The following is a 19,716-nucleotide window of genomic DNA, read 5'->3' on the forward strand; positions in this document are numbered from 1 at the left end:
GAGATGACATCCTGCACCTACTGCCATGCATGGGCTAACCCGGGGCACATGGAAGCAGGTGAGGGGGGCTGGAGGTGGGGCTTGAGCCCACTTCAGGGGCTTGGTTTCAAATTCTCTCTGTCCCTCTGCCATAGGGTGCAAACTTGAGACTCACCAGTTAAGCCTATGTTTAGTTATTAATTCTGCCCAAGATATGTCACTAGTTTTCCCTGCTACCAGAAGTGCTTTACAAATAGGAAACAGAAGATCTGGGGGCTCAAGTGTTATAAAGAGTGTCCAAATCTACCCTGAGACTCTCTGCACTTTTTGTACTGGGGAAAAAGAGAGACAGACTAGAATTGCTGTATCTCCCCATGGTGTGAGAAGAATAAATCCATAAAACATTGTGTAGCATTCAAATACTGCAGCACTAAAGTCCTTCTGTAGTTACCTATGCTCTGACTGGTAGTAATGCCGTGCTTAAAGCCTCCATGCTCACATCTGTTTGCAGATGTCCTCTGGAGCAGGGTGGTCTCTTGCTGTAAGAGTGATGATAAATACTTTGCTCTTATGGATTAGATTATTCCTCACAAGTTGTTCTCTGTTCCACTGGAGGTCAGCTGTACTCATCATCTGTTAGGATTTTTCTCCCCTGGGCCCCTTTTTGTTTTTTGCAATTAAACCAGGTCCTTTGTTCTGTGGTGTCAGCAGATAGGAGTGTTCCTCCAGGCAGCCATGAAGACAAAAACGTGTGGGCAAGGGTGTTGCTTCTCTCTGCAGCTTTCTGCTCCTCTTCTCCCATCACCAGCTCCCCACGCACGATGCTCACTCCAAGGAGTGGTTGTGTCCACAACCGTCCGTTCCTCGGTTCACCTCCCCTTGTGTCCAGATGTTATAATCCTCTGGTAAGACCTAAAACTGGCAGGATTTTTGTGTTTGTTTCCCTGCTCCTTTTTTATTTTCATAAGCCTATATATTGACTTTATTTCTCTTCAAGGTTTCTAAGGTGGGAGGTTGCTGTTCATCCACTTTTAATTAAAGCGGTGTAGAGAATTAGGCCTTTCACAGGGGTGGTTCTGCTGATGGCTAAGACTGTTTTGTTAGTTTTCCTCCCATCAGAGCAAATGCTTGGAAGTGTGAGTTGGAGCTCAACCTTTTTAATTATCAGGGAGTGAAATTACTACATTATGGTGAAATGATTTCTTTGCAAAGGAAAAACTGTTTCTTGGCTGCTATTCTGTGCAGAAGTGTAACAAGGAAAGGGCGGTTCACTGCTGCATCCTCAGAGGAGAGGAGGGTGGTGGGTGCAAGGAGGGAGTGTAAGAATGTGGGCATCAAAGCACTGAGTTTGTGGGGTGGCTGAGGGTGATCTGTGGCTTTTGCAGTGTGTGAAGGAGGGAAGGTGGTGCCCAGTCCCTCTTTCTGGCAGTGTCCAGCTGTTTGCTACAGGAGTCTGTTTTAGATTAGGCTGCCAAAGGCACAGTTTCTCTTGACATTGGCCCTAAAAGAGCGTAGGTATAGGGCTGAGAGCATCAGGAGAGAAAAGTACTGCTCTTCGCAGGCGATTTACAGTCTCTCATTCCCATTTTGTCCTCCTTCAAAGCAATGCTCACAGGCTCATAAAACACAGCCTCATGCAAGCAGAGGCTGATGCAGACAGGGTGTAGGAACCTCCAGCTGGCATATGAGGGTCACAAACTGGTCTTTTTCTGGAACTTGGGGAAGGCAGAGAAATCCTCCTTCCCAAGCACATGATTATTTTGGGTGAGCAAGTGAAAGATCTCAAGAGCAGGTCTCAGGCTGACCTAGGGAAGCAGCTGGCTTTTCCGCCTGGAGTGTTCAAATTATTTCAGGATAGTTTTACAGTGCGAAAGGCTCCAGCAGGAAATTTTCAGAAGAGCCCAAGTGTCATCTGACCCTGAGTCCTGTTTTCTAAAGTGTCAGTGTGTTCCTGGTGTGTGTTTGTGCATATGTGTATGGAAATTTGACTTCTGTGTCAAATTGGTTAGCTATTTTAATACAGTGGAAGGAAAGCTATCACCCCAAGTGGCAAGAGTATGTTTGCAGGAAAACCTGTATTTACCCATGGATCCCTGGGGAGAGGGGATAATCCTCCTCAGTCTCATTAACTTCTGTCTCTTGTTTCTGTTCTCCTTGCACGTAGCTTGTTTCCGGCACAAGGACACAGCTTCTCTTGGCTTCCTCAGACCCATGAGCCACACATAGGTCCTTGTGGTGCTGCAGAGTAGCCAGTACGGGTGTTAGTGTTCCTTTCTGAAGTCCTTTAGGTCCATCTCAATACCTGCACATGATGAAGGGACTGTCAGACTGTCCCCTCCATGCTCCTCTCTTTTTTTATTCTCATCTATAGCATGAAGCAGTTTGCTGTTCCCCAGAGGTTCACTGATGCTGCATATGTTTCTAATCTTGTGGCGTAGCCAGGCTGGTTTCTTACTCACAGCAATGAGATGTCAGCTCTGATGTCACTCAGTTTGGTTCTGATCCGTCCTAGTCCTAGAGCCAGACTCTGTTTGCATTAACGGCTTTTCCATTTGAAAATATGTGCTTCCCTTTCTGCAGCGTTTCCCTGTTGCAAAATGCCCGGAAAGGGCCAAGAAAGATTTTTTCTTTTCACCATTTGTGATGCCTGAAGGGGTTCCTCAGGGGCTCTGAGTTTATGCTGTGGTTTGTTAGTGATACAGGTTTCCTTCCTGGTGGTTATAAGATGATCTAAAGCAATCTGACTTGTTGAGCTGACTCAGAAGTGACCCTTCTGAGTTACTCCCAAGCAGCTGAGCCGTCTGAAGAGTTGACTGCGGGGGATTGATCTGCTTATCATTAAAAGTAAAATGTTCTGTATGACTTCAAAAATATCAGAAATTAGTTAGATTCCTTGTTTTATGAGTAATTTCAAAAAGATCGTGTCAGTGCCCTCTTTTCAAGTAATACTAATTTAATTAATCTTCAGTGCAGTATCTGAAATGCGCCCGTCTCACCCTCTTGGCACATGAACAAAAATTAATAAAATATGGGTTAAAATAAACAATGTGGAAAACAGAGTCATCCAGAGAAAAATTGAAAACTCCCACCTGCTGAACAAGAGAAACATCTGTGAAAAAAAGACCCACTTGGTACTTTTTCTGGGTAGGTAACATAAAAAAAGGTACTTGAAACAAAATTTGTGTATTGACTCAGAGCAATTTAAAAATCTCATTGGAATTCAGATGTCTCTCTTTTCAGAGAAGGGAAAATAAGAAGACTGGAATATGCATGCTTATGAAATGCTCAAGATGTAGATGTAAGCTACGGTTTGATCCAGCATCAGTGAGTGAATGGAAGAAGTTCTTTTAATTCCCCTACACTCTGGATAAGCTCTTTAACAAGTGATCAGGCTCATTTCACATAGTCCTTTGCCCTACATTGGTCTTCTCCTCACTATGTCCGTTCCTTATCATGTTACATTCACCTTGGAGAGCAAAGTCATCGGAACTGCTCGTTACATGAGTGTTGCTATGTCAGTTTTGCTGAAACTGTGGGCTTAGACCAGGTGAAAGGGGAAAACACAGTGGTGAATCAGACCTAAACTTTTCTTTGTGTCCTAAATATACTGAATGTGCATCCTCCTTCCTTGTTGTAGTGCATCAGAGAGGTAATTTTGGGTGGCCTGAGGGGGTAAGGAGTCGCCACTTTGGAGATCTATAACTACAGGTTAAACTGAATTCTTCAGTACTGCCATAGGTAGAGTTGATTGTACCATGAATCAGGGTAATGGATTTGCTGGTCTCTTGAGCCCTAGTGCTGTATTTCTGTGATTTGGTTATTTGGAGCCATAGTGTGAAGAGATTGTGATGAAGATTAAGTCAGAGCGAGCAGCAATTGGACATGAAGGGTCAGTAGTTTGTGATTGTAAGATCTCAGCCTTAAGGAAAAGAATTTTTGTCTACACAGTAGTAGAAACTTGTAAAAGTCTGATATTTTCCTAAGCTACTTCATGTTTTTAGTCCAAACCTCATTATTTCTGGACAACACCATTCTGATTTGCAAGTGGCACCAGTATAATTTGTCACCGCAACACCAGTTCTTCAGTTGCATGTGGTCTTTGAAGTGTACTCGTATGAATGCTGCATTCAGAAAGTGTCTTGTCACAGAGCAATCATTGTTGCATTTGCAAGAAATACTTTTATTTCCTCCTTCTTTTCTGTAAAAAAAAAAAAAAAAAAGCCCAATCTTTCAAATCCATTTGCAGCAACATGGTTTTATGTAACTCAGCAGGAAATACTCTCGTGTATCTTGCAGATGAGTGCAGTGGGAGGTTCTGCTGCATGGTGTGGGCTGTTGGGTGCCTGAGGAATTTCTCTGCTGGGCTCCACTGGTCCCACTTCCCTTCTCTCTCCACATCCATCCCTTCATATGCATGACCTTACTAGTAGTTGAATCTTACTCAACGTTCCTGTGGAAAAGTGTAGCATCATCAAGCTGCTGAACAGGCAGCCTTTAATGCTGTGTATTTCTTGCAGTCAGATAATTTTGAGGTATGACCCAGATTTTGTTTTGCACAGGTGCCCAGTGTTAATTCAGGTGCTCAGCACCTCTCTGCTATTTATTAACTTCCTCAGAAGCTACAGTGGGACTCGGCATTTTGGTTGTGAACAAATTAGTCTCAGGGACTGTTTTGTGTTTGCACAGTGTCTGGACAGTGGGTTTCTGCTCTGGGAATAGTACTTTGGAAAATAGCTTCAGGTTCCTTGCAGAAGAAACACTCCTCTCCAGCCATTTCCTCCCCCCTCACAATGCTGTTTGGGAAGTGGTGTTTCCACCATGCTGATCCCAAGAAGTGGACCCACTCTCACCCTGCACAGGATAAAAGTGAGGGCTCATTCTGCCTAAATCAGCATGGAAAAATATTATGCAGGGTGAGGTTTAATTCTGTCCAAACATAAATAGAGTAGCATGCCTCAGAATATCTTCTTGGTCTAAATCTTGCTCAGCAGTCGAAAGTCCCAAGTACCAATAAAGTCACTGACTAATGAACATTACTCAGTTCCTTTGGGTGCTTGGCTAGGGGCACTCATAGTTTCCAGTCATACGATTACTCCTTTTTTACTTTAAACCATCCTGTTTTTCCTTAAGTCTTTCAGCCTTAAAGAAACATTGAGTAACTCTGTGTTTTGCTTCTTAATGGCAAAGTCAAGGGATCGCAGTGACACAGATCTTATGACTTCCTTTTCTGCTACCTGGAGACACCTTCTTTACCTCTGGTGCCAGCTGATGTGTTAGTTCTCTGGTTTATTTTCCATCACCCTTTCCAAGTCTCTCTTTCTCACTCTTTTTCCACTGGAACCATAAACAACTTGGGATTTTCCAAGCAGAAGTTTGTATCTTAGATTTGCAGTGGAGATGAATCAGCACCAGGACATTCACTCTTCACACTGAGTTTTTGATGAGGAGACAGGAAGGGATTAAAATCCAAACCTGAACTGAAATTTGGCAAATTATCTCATTGAAAACCTTAAGGAAGGCCAGCCCCAGTTTCTGGAGAGTTCGTTCTTGACTGACTGTGGAGATACAAAGAACAGCCAGCCTCCAGACGAGTCATTAGCCTGACCCAGGAGGAACCTGCAATTCAATTCCTTGTGATCTCTTGCAGGAGTTTACCTGCAGGAATAAACATCTGTGTTGCCCATGAGACCTGTGAGTCCTTGAGTTGTCATTGGCACCTTGTCCTGTGTCATTCAGAACTGCAGCATGGCTCCAGCTTTTAGTGACCTTCAGCATCCAGTCACATCTCCCAGAACCTCATGCCCAGGGTTGCATCTTTGGATGGGCAGTGATACTGCTGAGAGGTCTTGGACTTCTGTACCAAATGGAGCTTCTGGTGTTGTGATTTCAAGAATGTAACCCACTGCCTTAGCTAATTCACTCCTGTTGTACCTGAGATACAAGTATGCATTAGAGGACCATGACCCTTTTAAATAGTTGTGTGACTTAGGAACTTGTTTCACACATTCAGATCAGTTCATGGTGCCTTGAGCTGAGTTTCTGAGTGCAGTTCAGAGTGGCAGATGAGCCATTTTACCCCGGTCTGGGTCAAGGTGATCTATATCAGTCCACTGCTGATGGGAGATGTATTGCCTGCTTCCTAAATCTGGCCTGAGTGTTTCTTTTTCACAGAAGTAACACCAAAGTACCCTTGGACTGTACAGCAGCTGTCACTGAATTTTACTGGGATGTAGTTTCTGCAATAATTATCTACAATTCCTGACATGTGCCACAGTCCAGTTCTGTGGCTGTGTCATGCTGGTATGTTTGACTTATGTCATTGTGGGCATTGAATGAAAGTGTCACCTGTCAGTGAAATATCTTCATCTGTGGAATCTGGTACAGTGAATTTTTGATGGCAACGCTACACCTCAGATTGTGAGTAGGGATAAAGAAGAATCCCACATCCAATTGACCATGGCAAATCCAATTCAAACTGCAAAGGGATATTTTTCCTCCTATTAGGCAGAATGTGATTAATTTCCCATGTGGAAAATTGTTCAAGACAGACGTGCTTGTAAATTATGGCTTAAGAGATCCTATTACTTCAAGATCCATCAAAACCTACTGTGCCTCCCAAAATAGCAATAAGAAGATAATTATATTAACAGCTTTTCTTGTTATTTGATTTATGACTGACATAGGCTGTAAGCTTATTTTCTGCCAGGTTGGAGCCTTCATTTAAGGATGGATGCTTTGACATTAGTGGACATTAACAACAACCGTTGGTTTCTAACATTTGAAATAAAAATGTTACAGGAAAGTTTTAAAATAGGGAATTTAAAGCTAATAGGTGTCAATAGCCCACAGTTTAAAACAATGCATCGTCTGGGGATGAAGACTTAAAAACTTCCTATCTGAAAAGAAACATGGCTTTACCAGGGATTCTTGAATGATCTGGTCTAGAATCTGTGCTGTTCAGCCAATGATCTGCAAAAGAGGGTGTTAGCGATATAACTAACTTGGCTTATCATGAAATTTACTTAGGAAACCGGTATTTGGAGCTGATTGAAAAAAGTTGTGGGAGGGTCTCATGATATACATGGTAAAAAGACAGTTTGGTGGTGGCAAGCACAAAGCAGTGCTGTGGGGAGAGCAGAGGGGGAGAACCATTGCAATCTAGGAAGGAGATTTCAGTAGTTCTGAGGGTGTTTCCATGAAAACTGCAGCTCGACAGTCAACAGCACTCAGAAAGCCAAAGGTGGTGTTAGAAAGAATTAGGCAAAGAATGGAGAACAAAACGCAGAGCTTCGGCTGTGGAAATCCGTGATTTCCCCACATTGTGAATACTGTGTGCAGGTCTGGTGTTGCCTCTCAGAAAGTTTATATAATAAAGAAAGGTGCTGAGAAGGATGACAGAGGTGATTACAGAGGTGAATTGGCTTTTGTAGGATAGGAATAAATACACTAAGAGACTTCAGTTTAGAACAAGGTGATGGTTGGGATAGAGTAGAAGTTTGTGAAATCACGAAGAATTTGAGAGAGTGAGGAGGACATAATTATTTTTATTTCTCAGAATGTAAAAACCAGGTGTGGCCTGTGAAACCTGGAAAGCAAACTTAAAGTGAACAAAAGGAAGTATGTAATCACATACTGTGTGATTAAATTATGAAATTCATTTCCAGAGGACTCTGTAGGGACCACAAAATCTACGGGTTCAAAAATGTACTAGAGCAATTTCTGTAGGATGAAGCCAGTACTGGTTGCTAAAAGTTATTTTCTAATTCTCAAAATGTCTAACCCCTGTTGTGTAGGAATAGAGAGTGTGTGTCAGGAGAAGGATCCCATTACATGTCTCCTGTTCTTGAATTTCTTGCCTGTCTTTTACTGGCCACTGTTGTACACAGGGAGCTGGATTACAGGGATCTTTGAACCAAACAAATGCAAGACTCTTACATTGCTGCAACAAAGTTAATTAAATCTTCTGTCCCTTTTTAGTGTGTAATAACCACCAGTGGAGCTGCATTCTTGAATTGCAGCAGCAAAACACATAGATAGTGATCCTCCATCTAGAAGTGGAGGAGATGGCATCTGTCCATTCTTGACCTGCTACTTGGAGACCTCAAGTCTGCAGACTGGACCACCTCAGAGGGGTTATCCGAGGTGCCCAATAGTGTGACTTTGTATCTCTGTCCAGCCCTGGATAGCACTGCACACCAGGACACAAAGGCAGACAGCGTTTGGGGAGCTGCCGTTCCTGTGTGGTGGCACAGGGAGAGAAAGACAGGTTTGTTTGTGGTGTGGATTTTGTTAGCAGTCAGTCCTGTTTGGCGGCTCGGTGTCTCTGTGGCTTCAAATGCAATTAATCAGGGCCTGAAAGGGTAATTACCAGCTCACATTCCTAATTCACATTTCTGTGCCTATTCATGTTAGTGTTTTTTCTTTAATTTAGCAATGAAGTTGGGCTTGTTTTCATGTTTTTATGCTGCTGGCCCAGTGATCCTTATTAAAAATAAAAAATAACAAAACATTAGTTTCCAGTCCATCTTTTTTTCTTCTTTCTGGGAAATGAAAACCCCTTATTAACCATGAAAGGGAAACGGCAGTGTGCATAGTCCTATGGTCCTGCTGTCACCTTGGCTGAAGATACTTTCCTTTCATGGAGTGAATAATTACTTACAGCATTAATCCCTGAAAGAGGCTTTTTATTCTGCAGTGGGCAAAGCTGTCGACATCTGACACTGCTGCTGTTTCCTTCTTTGATCCAACATAGGCACCTTGCTGAAGCCAGGAAAGAGTGGTCCTGGAAAGCTGGGGATGCTCAACATCCTGAGCTCCAGGGCAGCAGCTCTGTCCTCTGAGGTGCTCTTGCACCCTTAACACTGCATTTACTTGCACATGGACAAACTGAGAGGAATTTTTCAGGGAAATCGTCCTCCACCGTCTTCTGGCATCAGCAGGCATTGCTGGTGCCAAGTCGCACTTGAGCATAGTTTGGATTAAGTGGCCTGAGCTGGAAGCAGCTGACGTGCTCACACATGGAGGAGCTGGGTGTGAAGGAGGCTGGTTATCTGATAAGTAATTATAAAATCATTTCCCTGTTCCTGCACATCAGCTGAGCTGTGATAACTGTTGGTGCGAGTGCTTTTAGTCATGGAGCTGAGGTGGAACAAACTGAGTGAGCTTTGCTCTCCCCAGGAAGCCAAGTGACTGGACACTGGCTCGTGTTGGTGCAGGCTACATGTGCCCACATGGATCATCGTGTCCACTGCCTACCACAAGAGTGGGCTAGCCATGCATCCATCAGCTGGAAAGGGGCAGTAGGAGTGGCTTTGTGGTCAGGAGTTAAAGAGGAGGTACTGCTACGTGATGTGGTCACAGACCTGACCCAAAGGCCGTTTCATCAGGCAGTGTGTTCTGGTGGATTGGCCTTGGCTGGACACTAGGTGCCCCTCGGGACACTGTATCACTCCCCTCCTCAGCAGGACAGGCAGGGGGAAAATAAGATGGGAAAAACCAACTTGTGGGTCAAGATAAAGGCAGCTTGATAAAGTGAAAGCAAGGGTAACATGTGGAAGCAAAGCAATGCAAAAGATTTATTCTCTACTTCCCATCAGCAGGCAACTTCCTGGCTACTTCCCAGGAAGTAGGCCTTCATTATGTGTAATGATTTTTCTGGAAGACAAATGTCATAAATAATGAATGCCCCCCCCCTTTTTCCTCCTTTCCCTCATCTCTTATTACTGAGCAGATGTCATATGGTATGGAAAGCCCTTTGGCCAGTTTGGGTCAGCTATCCTGGCTATGTCCCCTCCCAGGATTTTCCCCATCCCAGCCTACTGGTGATGGTGGTGGGAATGTTAGAGAGCCAGCGCTGATGCTGCTTCAGGAGCAGCCAAAACACTGGGCTGTTATCAACACCTTTCTAGCTACAGATACAAAGCACAGCACCATGCTGTGCTGCTATGGGCTGCTGTGGGAAAAATCAACTCCATCTCAGCCAGACCCAATACCTGTGGGCACGTCACAGTCCCAGCTGGGTTGTGGCACTGCAGGCTCAGAGGAGACAGGGCAGGGGGTGCAGGTCTGGCTTTGGAGTTGGCACAGATTGGCATGAAAGTGACTGCACAGGTCAGACCCCCAACATGTCCTGGAAATAAAGTGCCTGTCTCTCCTGTAATACAGAAATTTGCCATCCCTGCTTTAAAGCACATGTTCATGAGCTTTTGAAATCAGCAGTAGCTTTGTCAGGGATCAGAGCAGGCAGAGAGGAAATCCCTACCAGAGATTGTCTTAAGAACACTCTGAAGTAGGACGTACTGAAAAGATGTTTCTGGAACCAGAGGATGATGTCTGTGGTTTGAGACAGTCTCTTGGTCTTCAGACGAGCTTCTTCACTTGAGGACTAGCCAGTTTTGATCTGGTTGTTGTTCACCAGCTTCTTCTGTATCTGTTGTTATCTACTGAAAATTCAGCTTAAAACTAGTAGCAGTTTCACTTGGAGGACTCCAGGAAAACACATTTAGGAAACAAGAACAGTGCTCTGTTTTGCAAAGCATGGGGGATTTAATTTCTGAATACAGCTTTATGAAATTCTTGCTGGTGAGTTAAGCCTCTGACAGGCACATCTAGTCATGTTTGCTGCTCTGTTGTTTGTTTGTTTTATTTCTGTGTTAATTGGTGCCTTTCAAATACCACAACTGCTCTGAGGCGTACTGCCCCTGCTACTCTGACTGCTGTATTTTCCCTCCTGTAAAGTGGGACATGTGTAACCTGGCAGCAGACTTAATCAAGGTCTTCTACTGGAGAGAGTTCTGCCTCATTTGTGGCAGAAATCAAGGATTTGTTTTTGATTTGAATAAATGTTTGAACAGAAAGAATTTCTGACCCTAGATACCAAGGTAGATATATTTTTGTTGGGCATGTAATCAGCAGAGAGATCTAGGGACTGGCTTTATGGTTTTCATTAGGGTGTGCTTATTTTGTGACCTTGTGGAGCCACTTTTGCATCCCTACCCCTCTATTTCTACCTGTAATGTTCCTGTAAGAGTTTATGCCCTAGCACCGTGTTATTGCATGACCAACCTCATAGTAATAATAACTTTGATCTGCGTGGTGTGAGTGCAAATATTATTTTATTCACAACTCCAGCTCTCAACCAGCTTAAGGGTGGAGTCTCCCAAGCAGTGTTACTGCCCGTCACACCAAGGGATGTGGCTAGGACCTTACTGTGCTATTCCAGTGTAGTTTGGCAGGGGTGTGGTGCACATCCAGTCTCCCTCCAGTGACTTTGCTGCAGGGTCTGCTACCCCAATGGAAGTAGCTCAAAGGCTCCCTGTCGGCGAGGCTGGCACTGACCCAGTGTCTGTGAGGTAGTGTCTCAGGCTTAGTGTCGCACCAACTCCTGCATGAATGACAGGTCTCATAAGAGCCTATAAGAGTGCAAATGTTTTAGTAGGCTCAGTTCCTTAAGGCCCCTGCTTTAAAAGATTGAGGTGGGACCATGTGGTCCTTACCTGAGTGTACATACCGACAAGTGTTTATAGAAGGACTTCTGTTCACTTTAACAGACCTCAGTGAGCAAGGTGGTACCTGATGTAGTTTTGGAAAGAGCAGAGGAAGAGTTTAGTTAGTGTAGCTACAGAAGTATGGTCTTGCCCTTTAGGAAGAGCATTTTTCATGGTTAAGATGGCACAAAGGCATTTAAGAGGCTCTTGCCTTTTCCCACTCTGGGGGGTCAGGAGCTGAAGTAGCTCAGACAATACAAGCATTTTCACCAGAAAATATGTAATACCAACAGGAGCTGCTGGTTCCCAAACTTGTTGGACCAATGTACAGTGATCCACATCATTCCAGCACTGGTCATGGAGTGAGAGTTACTCTGAAACATAGCTCTGCAGACTGTATGTGGATCACTAGTGATTTGAAGATCACAGGTTAGGAACCACTAACTACCTAGATGGAGGCAGGACAGTGACCTCAGTTGATACAGGAGGAAAACCAAATGTTTCAGCAATGAGACTCAGTGGTTGATGTTCCTCTGGTCAATATGATATAGGGTCTAGATAGTTTGATCATTATTTAAGTCCTGGTATTTTCAGACATTAAATGACTTGGTCCCGGATATTTGGAAGTGGATCTTTTTGGAAGGTGTTCAACAAAACAAAACAGAGAGTGCAGTGGATGTGATTCTTATCTTAGAGGAGAAGTGTGCATAGGCAAGGGGGACATTTTGTATCTGCATAGGCTTTCCTGTTTTTCTGTGCCTTTTGCTCCCAGCACAGCAAAGATCAGGCAAAGAGAAGGACACTTCTGCATCCTCTGTGTGAGGAAGCCCTGCTGTTTCTTAAAGCAGCGTTTCCCAGATGTTTTGTAAACTTGACCCTCTTTTGGCTCCTTGTCTCTGTGACACTTGGAATTATCATCAGGTCAGTTCCTTCTGGTGAGGGTGTACCAGTTGTCTGTGTTGCTGGCTTCAGGTATACCCTTCTCCCTCCGCCCTCAGACAAACCCACAGCTTTCTGCAATTAAGAGCACTTGGCTGTTTGCAAGCAGTAATTGCAAATGAGCTCACTTTCCACCTTGTAGAAGCTGAGGTGTGTAGTCTAAGGAGGCATCAATTTCACTGCAGAAATTAAAGACCTGACCCACTGAATCAACACTCTCAACATTTTGCAACCACTTACAGACTGGGAAGTTTAGTTTTGAGGGGTCTGGTGCTCACACTGAGATCCTCTTGTGTGGGATAGATGCTTTACTTGGCCTACTCTGATGGTTGGTTTAATCAAGGTGATAGATCCCCTCAGGTTTGCTGGTGCTCACAGACCAATGCACAGGAAGCTGCCCCACAGTGAGAAAATTGAAAGGATAATTTTGTACAACTTTTGCCTGCCCTTTCCAGACCTAACTCTGCATAATTTGCCTATACCATGATTCCTGCCTTGCTTTGGGAGGTGGGAAATTTGCAGCTGGGGAAGCTGAAGACATTACACGAGCAGGGGGTTGTTTGGGTGATAGCAGCAGGACATAGAACATTATGAAGTAGTCTTGGCTTATGCAAAACACTGTACAAACAGTAACAGAGCTGTTTGCTTGAGTTTTGAACCCCATGGCCCCCATCTGTCACTCCTGAATTTCAGCATTGGTGCTCATGGCTTTTTTCCTTCCAGCTGTGCCTGATGCTTGAGTTCCCAAAGTGTGTACTAGCAAAGCTGTTCTAGAGCTGATGTTGTTGGCCCTGGAGGATAGTAGCCCCCCTTCCAGGCAGTGGAAAACAGACAGATTCAGAGGCAGGAGCTCTTTGCTGATAGGCAATCTAGCCTGACTGCTTGCCTGTCTCTGGTTTCCCTTAGTAATTACTCACATAAGGGCATATTCTGCTTATCGCTTCTAATGGAGGAAGGTTTCTCTTCCCAGTGTTACTCTTTTTTAAAAACCATGTTATTTCCCATGCTTTATTGCTTCTCAGTGATTTTCTTTAACATTGCAGCTTAGGCAAATTAAAAACAGGATCCAAGGGCACAAGGACACCCTCCCCTCCATTCCCCATATCTCAGGGCAATATTGTTATTCCTTGTGTGGCTTTCTTGGCTGCCCCATCTGTCTCCATCACCTCTTGTCACCTTCCATAGTAATTTCTGCTGATTAGCAAAGGCCTTTATCAGCTGAGGCGCTTTGGCAAGCCAAGTTCAGCCAACACTTCTGACTCTGTCATGAATTTCTACTTATTAAAAAAGTCCTTTCCCCTCCCAATAGTGGAAACACAATGAATCATTTCCCTCCCCTTTCTTTGTCATGAGCAAATGCCATCAGTGTTAGGACCCTGGCACTGACTTTCTGACTCCAGGAAGTCGTGGATGAAACAATCCATGGAAACTGGAATCCCCCTATAAAAGTAAGACATTATCTTGTAAGGAACACACCTCCCTTCTGGCTGCTGTCAGATTGCCATCTGATTGACAATCGTATGAGAAAAATAACTTTTTTCTTCTATTCCGTAGTGCTGTGCTGTTGATTTGTCTGTTTTCACTGTAAGGTGGCAGTGCATGTTTAAATGCTCCATTCGGGAGATAGATTGTGTGGCAGGTGTGTGAGAGTTTCAGGCAGGACCCTGAGGTGGATGTCACAGCTTAAATAGGTTGACGGTGGGGTTGTGTCATATTTGATTGCAGACCTGTGCCTCTTTGGTGTATAGAAATATTAATAAGGAGTAGAAGCCGTCATGAAAATACTTGAGCAGTAAAATGGTCTTAGTTACACTGGAGGAAACTGCTTAGCTCAAAAGGAGAACCTGTAACTGCATGAGGGCTGAATTCTGTATTCTTTTTTACCAATGCAGCCCCAGTGTAACGGCAAAAAGAGTCTGACCTCATCTCATAAGCAGACTTCTCTGAGAAGTTGATCTTAGCTTGAACATATTGCTTGGTGATATATACAGATCTGGCATCTCCCAGGTTTTCATGTAAAAAAAAAAGGTAGAGAATCAACAGCACAATAACAAGAACAACATGAAGAGGCAAAAGCAGGAGCTCCTTCCTGCTCTTTGGAGACAGAACTAACAGAAGCTCCAGCTGTGGAGGTTCTGTTCTGTAGTCAGAGGCAGCATGTCTGTTTTAAACATAAATCATATATTAGAGTATTATTAATGCTTCCAATCAGTCTTCAGGCTGTCTGCTACTGAATATTTATCATATGGCTTGCTTCACATACTGCATTCTGAAGTGTTCAAATAGAAGGTTAAATGTGAATATGCATTTGTCCATCATCCCTTTGAGAGTGGGTTTGTTCTCCTCCTAATCTCTGGCAGACGCTCTTTGCATGAAACAACTGGTGTCCTTAGACCAATCCATCACTCAGATGTACCTTCAAATGAGACTCAATCTCAGCAATCAGAGAGCAAGACCAAGAGGTGGATCTGTTGTCTGGTAGATTTGGAAAGGAGCTAACAGCAATTTCCCTGTCTCCTTGTTGCCCCTACCACAGCTGCCTCTCACTGCCTGGCTCTAAAAGAGCAACCAAGCTGGCAGCTCAGGGCTGAGCCACTGGCACAGGGGCAGGAAAAGAGTGAAGACATCTCTAGGAGGTCTAGAGGCCTCGATATGCTGTACCTCTCCTTGGCAGTGAAAGGGGTGATTGGGAGATGTGCTTTAGAGGCTGTCTTAGAGCTTACAGATCGCCAGTCAAGGGCAGTAGCTGCTGACAGCTGGCATCTGCTGTGATTGTAGGGGCATATGCCGTATGTCCCCCTTCCTTGAAGAGGAGAGGCTGGATTCTCCTGCTAGGCCATCCTGTTGGGGACTTTTAGGTTTCTCTGCCTAGTGGCACTGGGTGCTGTCCTGCTTCCACACTGTGCTCTGCAGTGTCACCAAGCCCACCAGGAGCTGGGTTTCTTCCTTGCACAAGCAACGTCCTTGACCATTACAAAGCATTAGGCTGTGGACCTTTCTAGTATGCTCAGCACAAACTAGTAGGCTAATGGGAGTGTTGGGATACATTTTAGCTGGTTTGTTCTTGGACGTCATTTGTTAAAAATCTGTGTTACTCTAAGTATGAGGTCATGCAGGAACAAAATGATACTCAGAGGATGCCTTTAAGCTTGAAGAATCAGCAGCTGCCAGATAGACAGTCTCCTGCATAGCTTTCTTATTCCCACTCTGTGCACCCACTGTGTATACAGAAGGAAACTTAGGTCTTGTGAGAGAAGAGGTGTGTGGTCGTGGAATTAAAGAATATATATATATATATATATATATATATATATATACAGGGAGATGAAGGGATGACTTAAGATGTCCTCTACTCTGCTAAACATGATACTTTGCCTCTTATCCACATTAATTTCCTAGGAATAATATTTTCTTTAAAGAAAAAAGGATAAAAATAAATATTGTTATCCTGCATTAGCAGCAGGGCTGGAGCCCTGTGTCTTTCCCATGTCTTTCTTTCCAAGTGCTGCTGTCCTCGGAGGCCTTCCTAACATGTGCCAGACCTCCCTTGGCCCTGTCAAAGCCTGGCACACCGGTGAATGAAATATTTGCATGAGACAGCGCTGTCTCATGTAACATTTAAATTCCCATCTGAATCTGAGGCACAATTCCTGTTCACTTCCTAGCTAGGCTGCAGCATGGTTAAAAAGCTGCTCATCCTTCTGTAAAGTGGGGTTGTAGTGCTTGAGGAGGCTTAAAAGAGCTGCAGTAAAATTCAGGAAAGCGGAAGCAGCACTGTATATACTTGCGTAGAATAGATCCCTTCCTTAGAGATGTGGCTTTTCCCAGAGGAAAAGCCAAGTGGCACATGAACCACTACTCCACCCTCACAAGGAAATTGCCTGGGCTGTTCTGCATTTACCAGCCACCCCAGGACTTCCCCACTTCATGTTTGTTCTGGGTGAAATGCTCCCTTCTGCTGCCGTGCTCAGGGCTCCTCGCTGGCTCTGATGTGCCCCTGCTGCTCTGCTCTCTGCCTTCTCATTATTTCTTTAGGGTCATCCTACCTACCTTGTTAGGCAAAGCTTTCCATTGATGGGGTCTGCACTCACTTAGAGAATGTAAAGAGTATGTACAACGTGGGTCTCTCGGATTACCTTCCTTTTCCAGTCCTGATGGGACGTCCCTTGCTTTTGGGGGAAGACCAGGACAAATAGGCGAACTGGAGAAAGCAGTAGTAACAACTTCTGGATCTGCAGTTGTTCCTGCTGCTCGGTCATGATGGCTTTGACTGATCTGTCAGTACAGTCTGTCTTCCCAGACAGACAGTGGGGAAGTTGTCCCTCTTTAGACGTGCTTCAGTACCCCTGTCAGTGAGACTTCTTCACCTGAGGACCTCCAGAATTTGTGAGGGGGTCCCTCCTTGCTGCCCAACAGAACTGGATGTGCTTGTGGAATGTCTTTGTTTTTCTTCTTGCTTTTTAATTTGTTGACTGCTACTCCATGGTGCTCTGAAATACTCAGCCTCCTCCAGATCTCAACTTTGAATGCCATACTGGACAAAGCAGCTACAGATCTTCTCCAAAGGCCTCATTGAGCCTTTTCCAGCTTCCAGTAGTAGAGGGAAGATCTTTCTTTTATTGGAGGGATAAAAATGGAAGCACCTTCTCGGCTTTGTTTTGTTCTAACACCACAGTTGTCCTGATATTTTCCATCTCCATTTAAGGACTGAATTAAGATTCATCATATCCTGTGGGTTTTTTTGTACTCTGTTTAATATAACATTCTTTATTATTACTTTTAAGAAAGCCGAATTGCATTTACAGGAGATTTTTAATGTGTTGAAGTCTTTGGTTCCTTAATGTTTTTGTATGGTCACCAGTTCAACTTTAGACTCATGGCTTGAACTGAAAACAGGAAAGCCAGAAAGTGAGAATGTTTCCAAAATGTCACTTTCTCTTTGCAGTGTATTTATAAAAGTTGCAAAAAAATACCAAGATCTCCCACACCAACATTTTTGGAGCACTGAGAAAGGAACTAGTCTTTTCTCTACAGCTATGCCTACATCCCTTCCCTCCAAAAAAGCAGCTTACTCTAGTTACACAGTACAAGTACACAGTGACCCTCGAGGCTATCAGAAATGTTTTAGAAGGGCAGGTAATTCTAACAGTTTACCAGACAGAGAAGCAGGAAAGCAGGAATGTTTTGGTGTGTCCAGAGTGGATCAGTGCAGGGAGATGGGAGTGACACTTTCCTCCTCAAGCAGCTTTTCACTAAATTACTCAAGCCCAGATGAGCATCTCAGACACCAATTGAAGATTTCCCCTGTGCTCTCTGACCTCATGGCAGCACATCCTACTGGGATGGCTCAACACCAGCTTAGTAATGAGATAACCACAGGGAACCCAGAGAGACAAATTTATGACACCAGGAAATGGCTTTACCTCACAGGACAAACTGTTTTGTTGCCAGGATTGGGGATGAAGATAAACCACTTTCTCCTGTCTGAAACAAAAGGCTTTAACACTTTCTAGATTAGCAGCTATGTAGAAAAAGGCAACCAAAAGGGGCAGTGTCTTGGAGGGTTTAGAGCCTCTGCTACTGGACTCTTAAAGGCTGTAATTTCATTAACCTTTCAGCTTGTGTAATCATGACAAAGTCAAAGCCACATATTCAGATTTTGGATCTGATTTAACTTCCTGGTCCATTTTCTTATCTCATGATCTATGGATGAGTATCTTATTTGCCTGTTGGCAGAAGAAGTTTGGAGCAGGGAGTGGTATATATGTCGTGGTTTTTTTACATGGACGTTTCGTGGACTAAATAATGCTGGCAGATACTGTTTTCTTCCACCACAAGGAGAACATATAATTTATTCTTGTCTCATTACATTAAAAGAAATACAGCACAAAAGGAAAAGGGAAGAAAACCACCAAAAAAGGATATGAAGATATAATCCTTTCTAGCCAGAAAAATACCAACTCTATGACATCCTTGTGTGTGGGGAAACTCAGCTTCTAGATTATTTTGATAAACTTTGTTACAATCAGTTTCACACAAACCCCAGTCGTTTATTTAATCTTAACTGCTTGCAGAAATGTCATCCAGTAAGGACATGGAGATTGTTATTTTTTTTTAGTTTCAAAAAAAGAGTTTGTTTATTTTTCTTCTATTATTTGGTTTCTCTCTGCAGATTTATAAGGGCTCTGTCACTAACAGCCTTGCATTTGCTTGTGAGCTGGGTGTGCGGTTTGCCTGCCTGCAAGGGCAGGAGCATCCACAGTGGGAGGCAGCTGGCTGGGAAGTAGATGGAGCCTACCCACCCCAGCAATGCTTCCTGCACAGCCAGCATGAGCATGCCAAAGTAACCCTGAAGTAGTAGCAAGTCATAACATAGTTTTGGTCCATTCCAGGACAGTGCCATCACTAAAAGGGAACCAAGTCCTTTTGTGTTATCTACAGGATGAAACCAGAAAAACTCCCTCTATCCCATTAGTCTCTTATGTAGAGACTTCCTTCTGGTGGCTCATACAAGCAGGGCTTTGGTGGCAGTCACTAAGGGTTCACAGAGCTGCTGTGCCTTTGGTAGTTCTTGACCATGTGCTGCATTTCCTGTGCAAACTTAAGACAGCAGCGTCCAGTTTCAAGAAGTGCCATGGACGCTGCTGTAATTACTGTCTCCCCACACCTCTCTGCTGCCTGCCCTGCAATGCCTTTCTGTGCAGTTTGCTCTGAGAGCAAGAGTGGATCTGTTGCTCACACCTCCTTCAAGTGTGCCATCCTGTGTGACTTGTAGTGATGGGGGGCTGCACTCACACAGAGCTGCAGCTCTGTGAACCTCTCAAGCTCTGGAACTTCTCAGCTGGGAACATAATGGGGTTGCAGAGCTCGGCCACTGGCACTGCTGACAGCCATGGTTGGAGCCAGGAATGAAACCCTGTCTGCTGACCTTTCTTCTTGGTGCTGTTGTGCTATCTCACATGGCAGCTGATGCCCCTAACCTTCCCCTTTCATCTGTTCCTTCCTTAGGCAAGATTCTGTTCCGGAGGAGCCATGTCCGAGACGTAGCTGTGAAGAGGCTAAAGCCCATCGACGAGTACTGCAGGGTAAGAGCTCCGAGGGGTGCTGGGCAGCCCTGATGTGTGGGGGCTCAGTGCTGGGCTTTCCCTGATGGATACTGCTGACAGGCAGTGTGTTGAGTCTATCACAGGGAATATGGTCCTTCCCAAACACCACCAAGACTAACAGGGCAGGTGGAAACAGGACACTGTTTGCTCCCAGGGTCCTCGTAGCATTTTGCCATGCAAACTTTATGCACTGGGTTGGTGCCTCG

At 44.3% G+C, this 19,716-nt stretch overlaps 1 protein-coding gene across 2 annotated transcripts in view; it reads left to right on the forward strand.

The window, feature by feature from the left end:
- SH3PXD2A (SH3 and PX domains 2A) overlaps positions 1 to 19,716 on the forward strand; it is a 246,803-nt gene that overhangs the window by 85,544 nt on the left and 141,543 nt on the right. For both annotated transcript variants that reach the window (XM_039390702.1, XM_027738618.2), the window contains exon 4: positions 19,413 to 19,489. In XM_039390702.1, the coding sequence (XP_039246636.1) occupies positions 19,413 to 19,489 (77 nt within the window). The remainder of the gene's footprint in view (positions 1 to 19,412; positions 19,490 to 19,716) is intronic.

Source organism: Pipra filicauda, unplaced genomic scaffold (genome assembly GCF_003945595.2).
Source record: "Pipra filicauda isolate LSUMZ 115617 unplaced genomic scaffold, ASM394559v2 scaffold85_size2586006_pilon, whole genome shotgun sequence".
NCBI lineage: Eukaryota > Metazoa > Chordata > Aves > Passeriformes > Pipridae > Pipra > Pipra filicauda.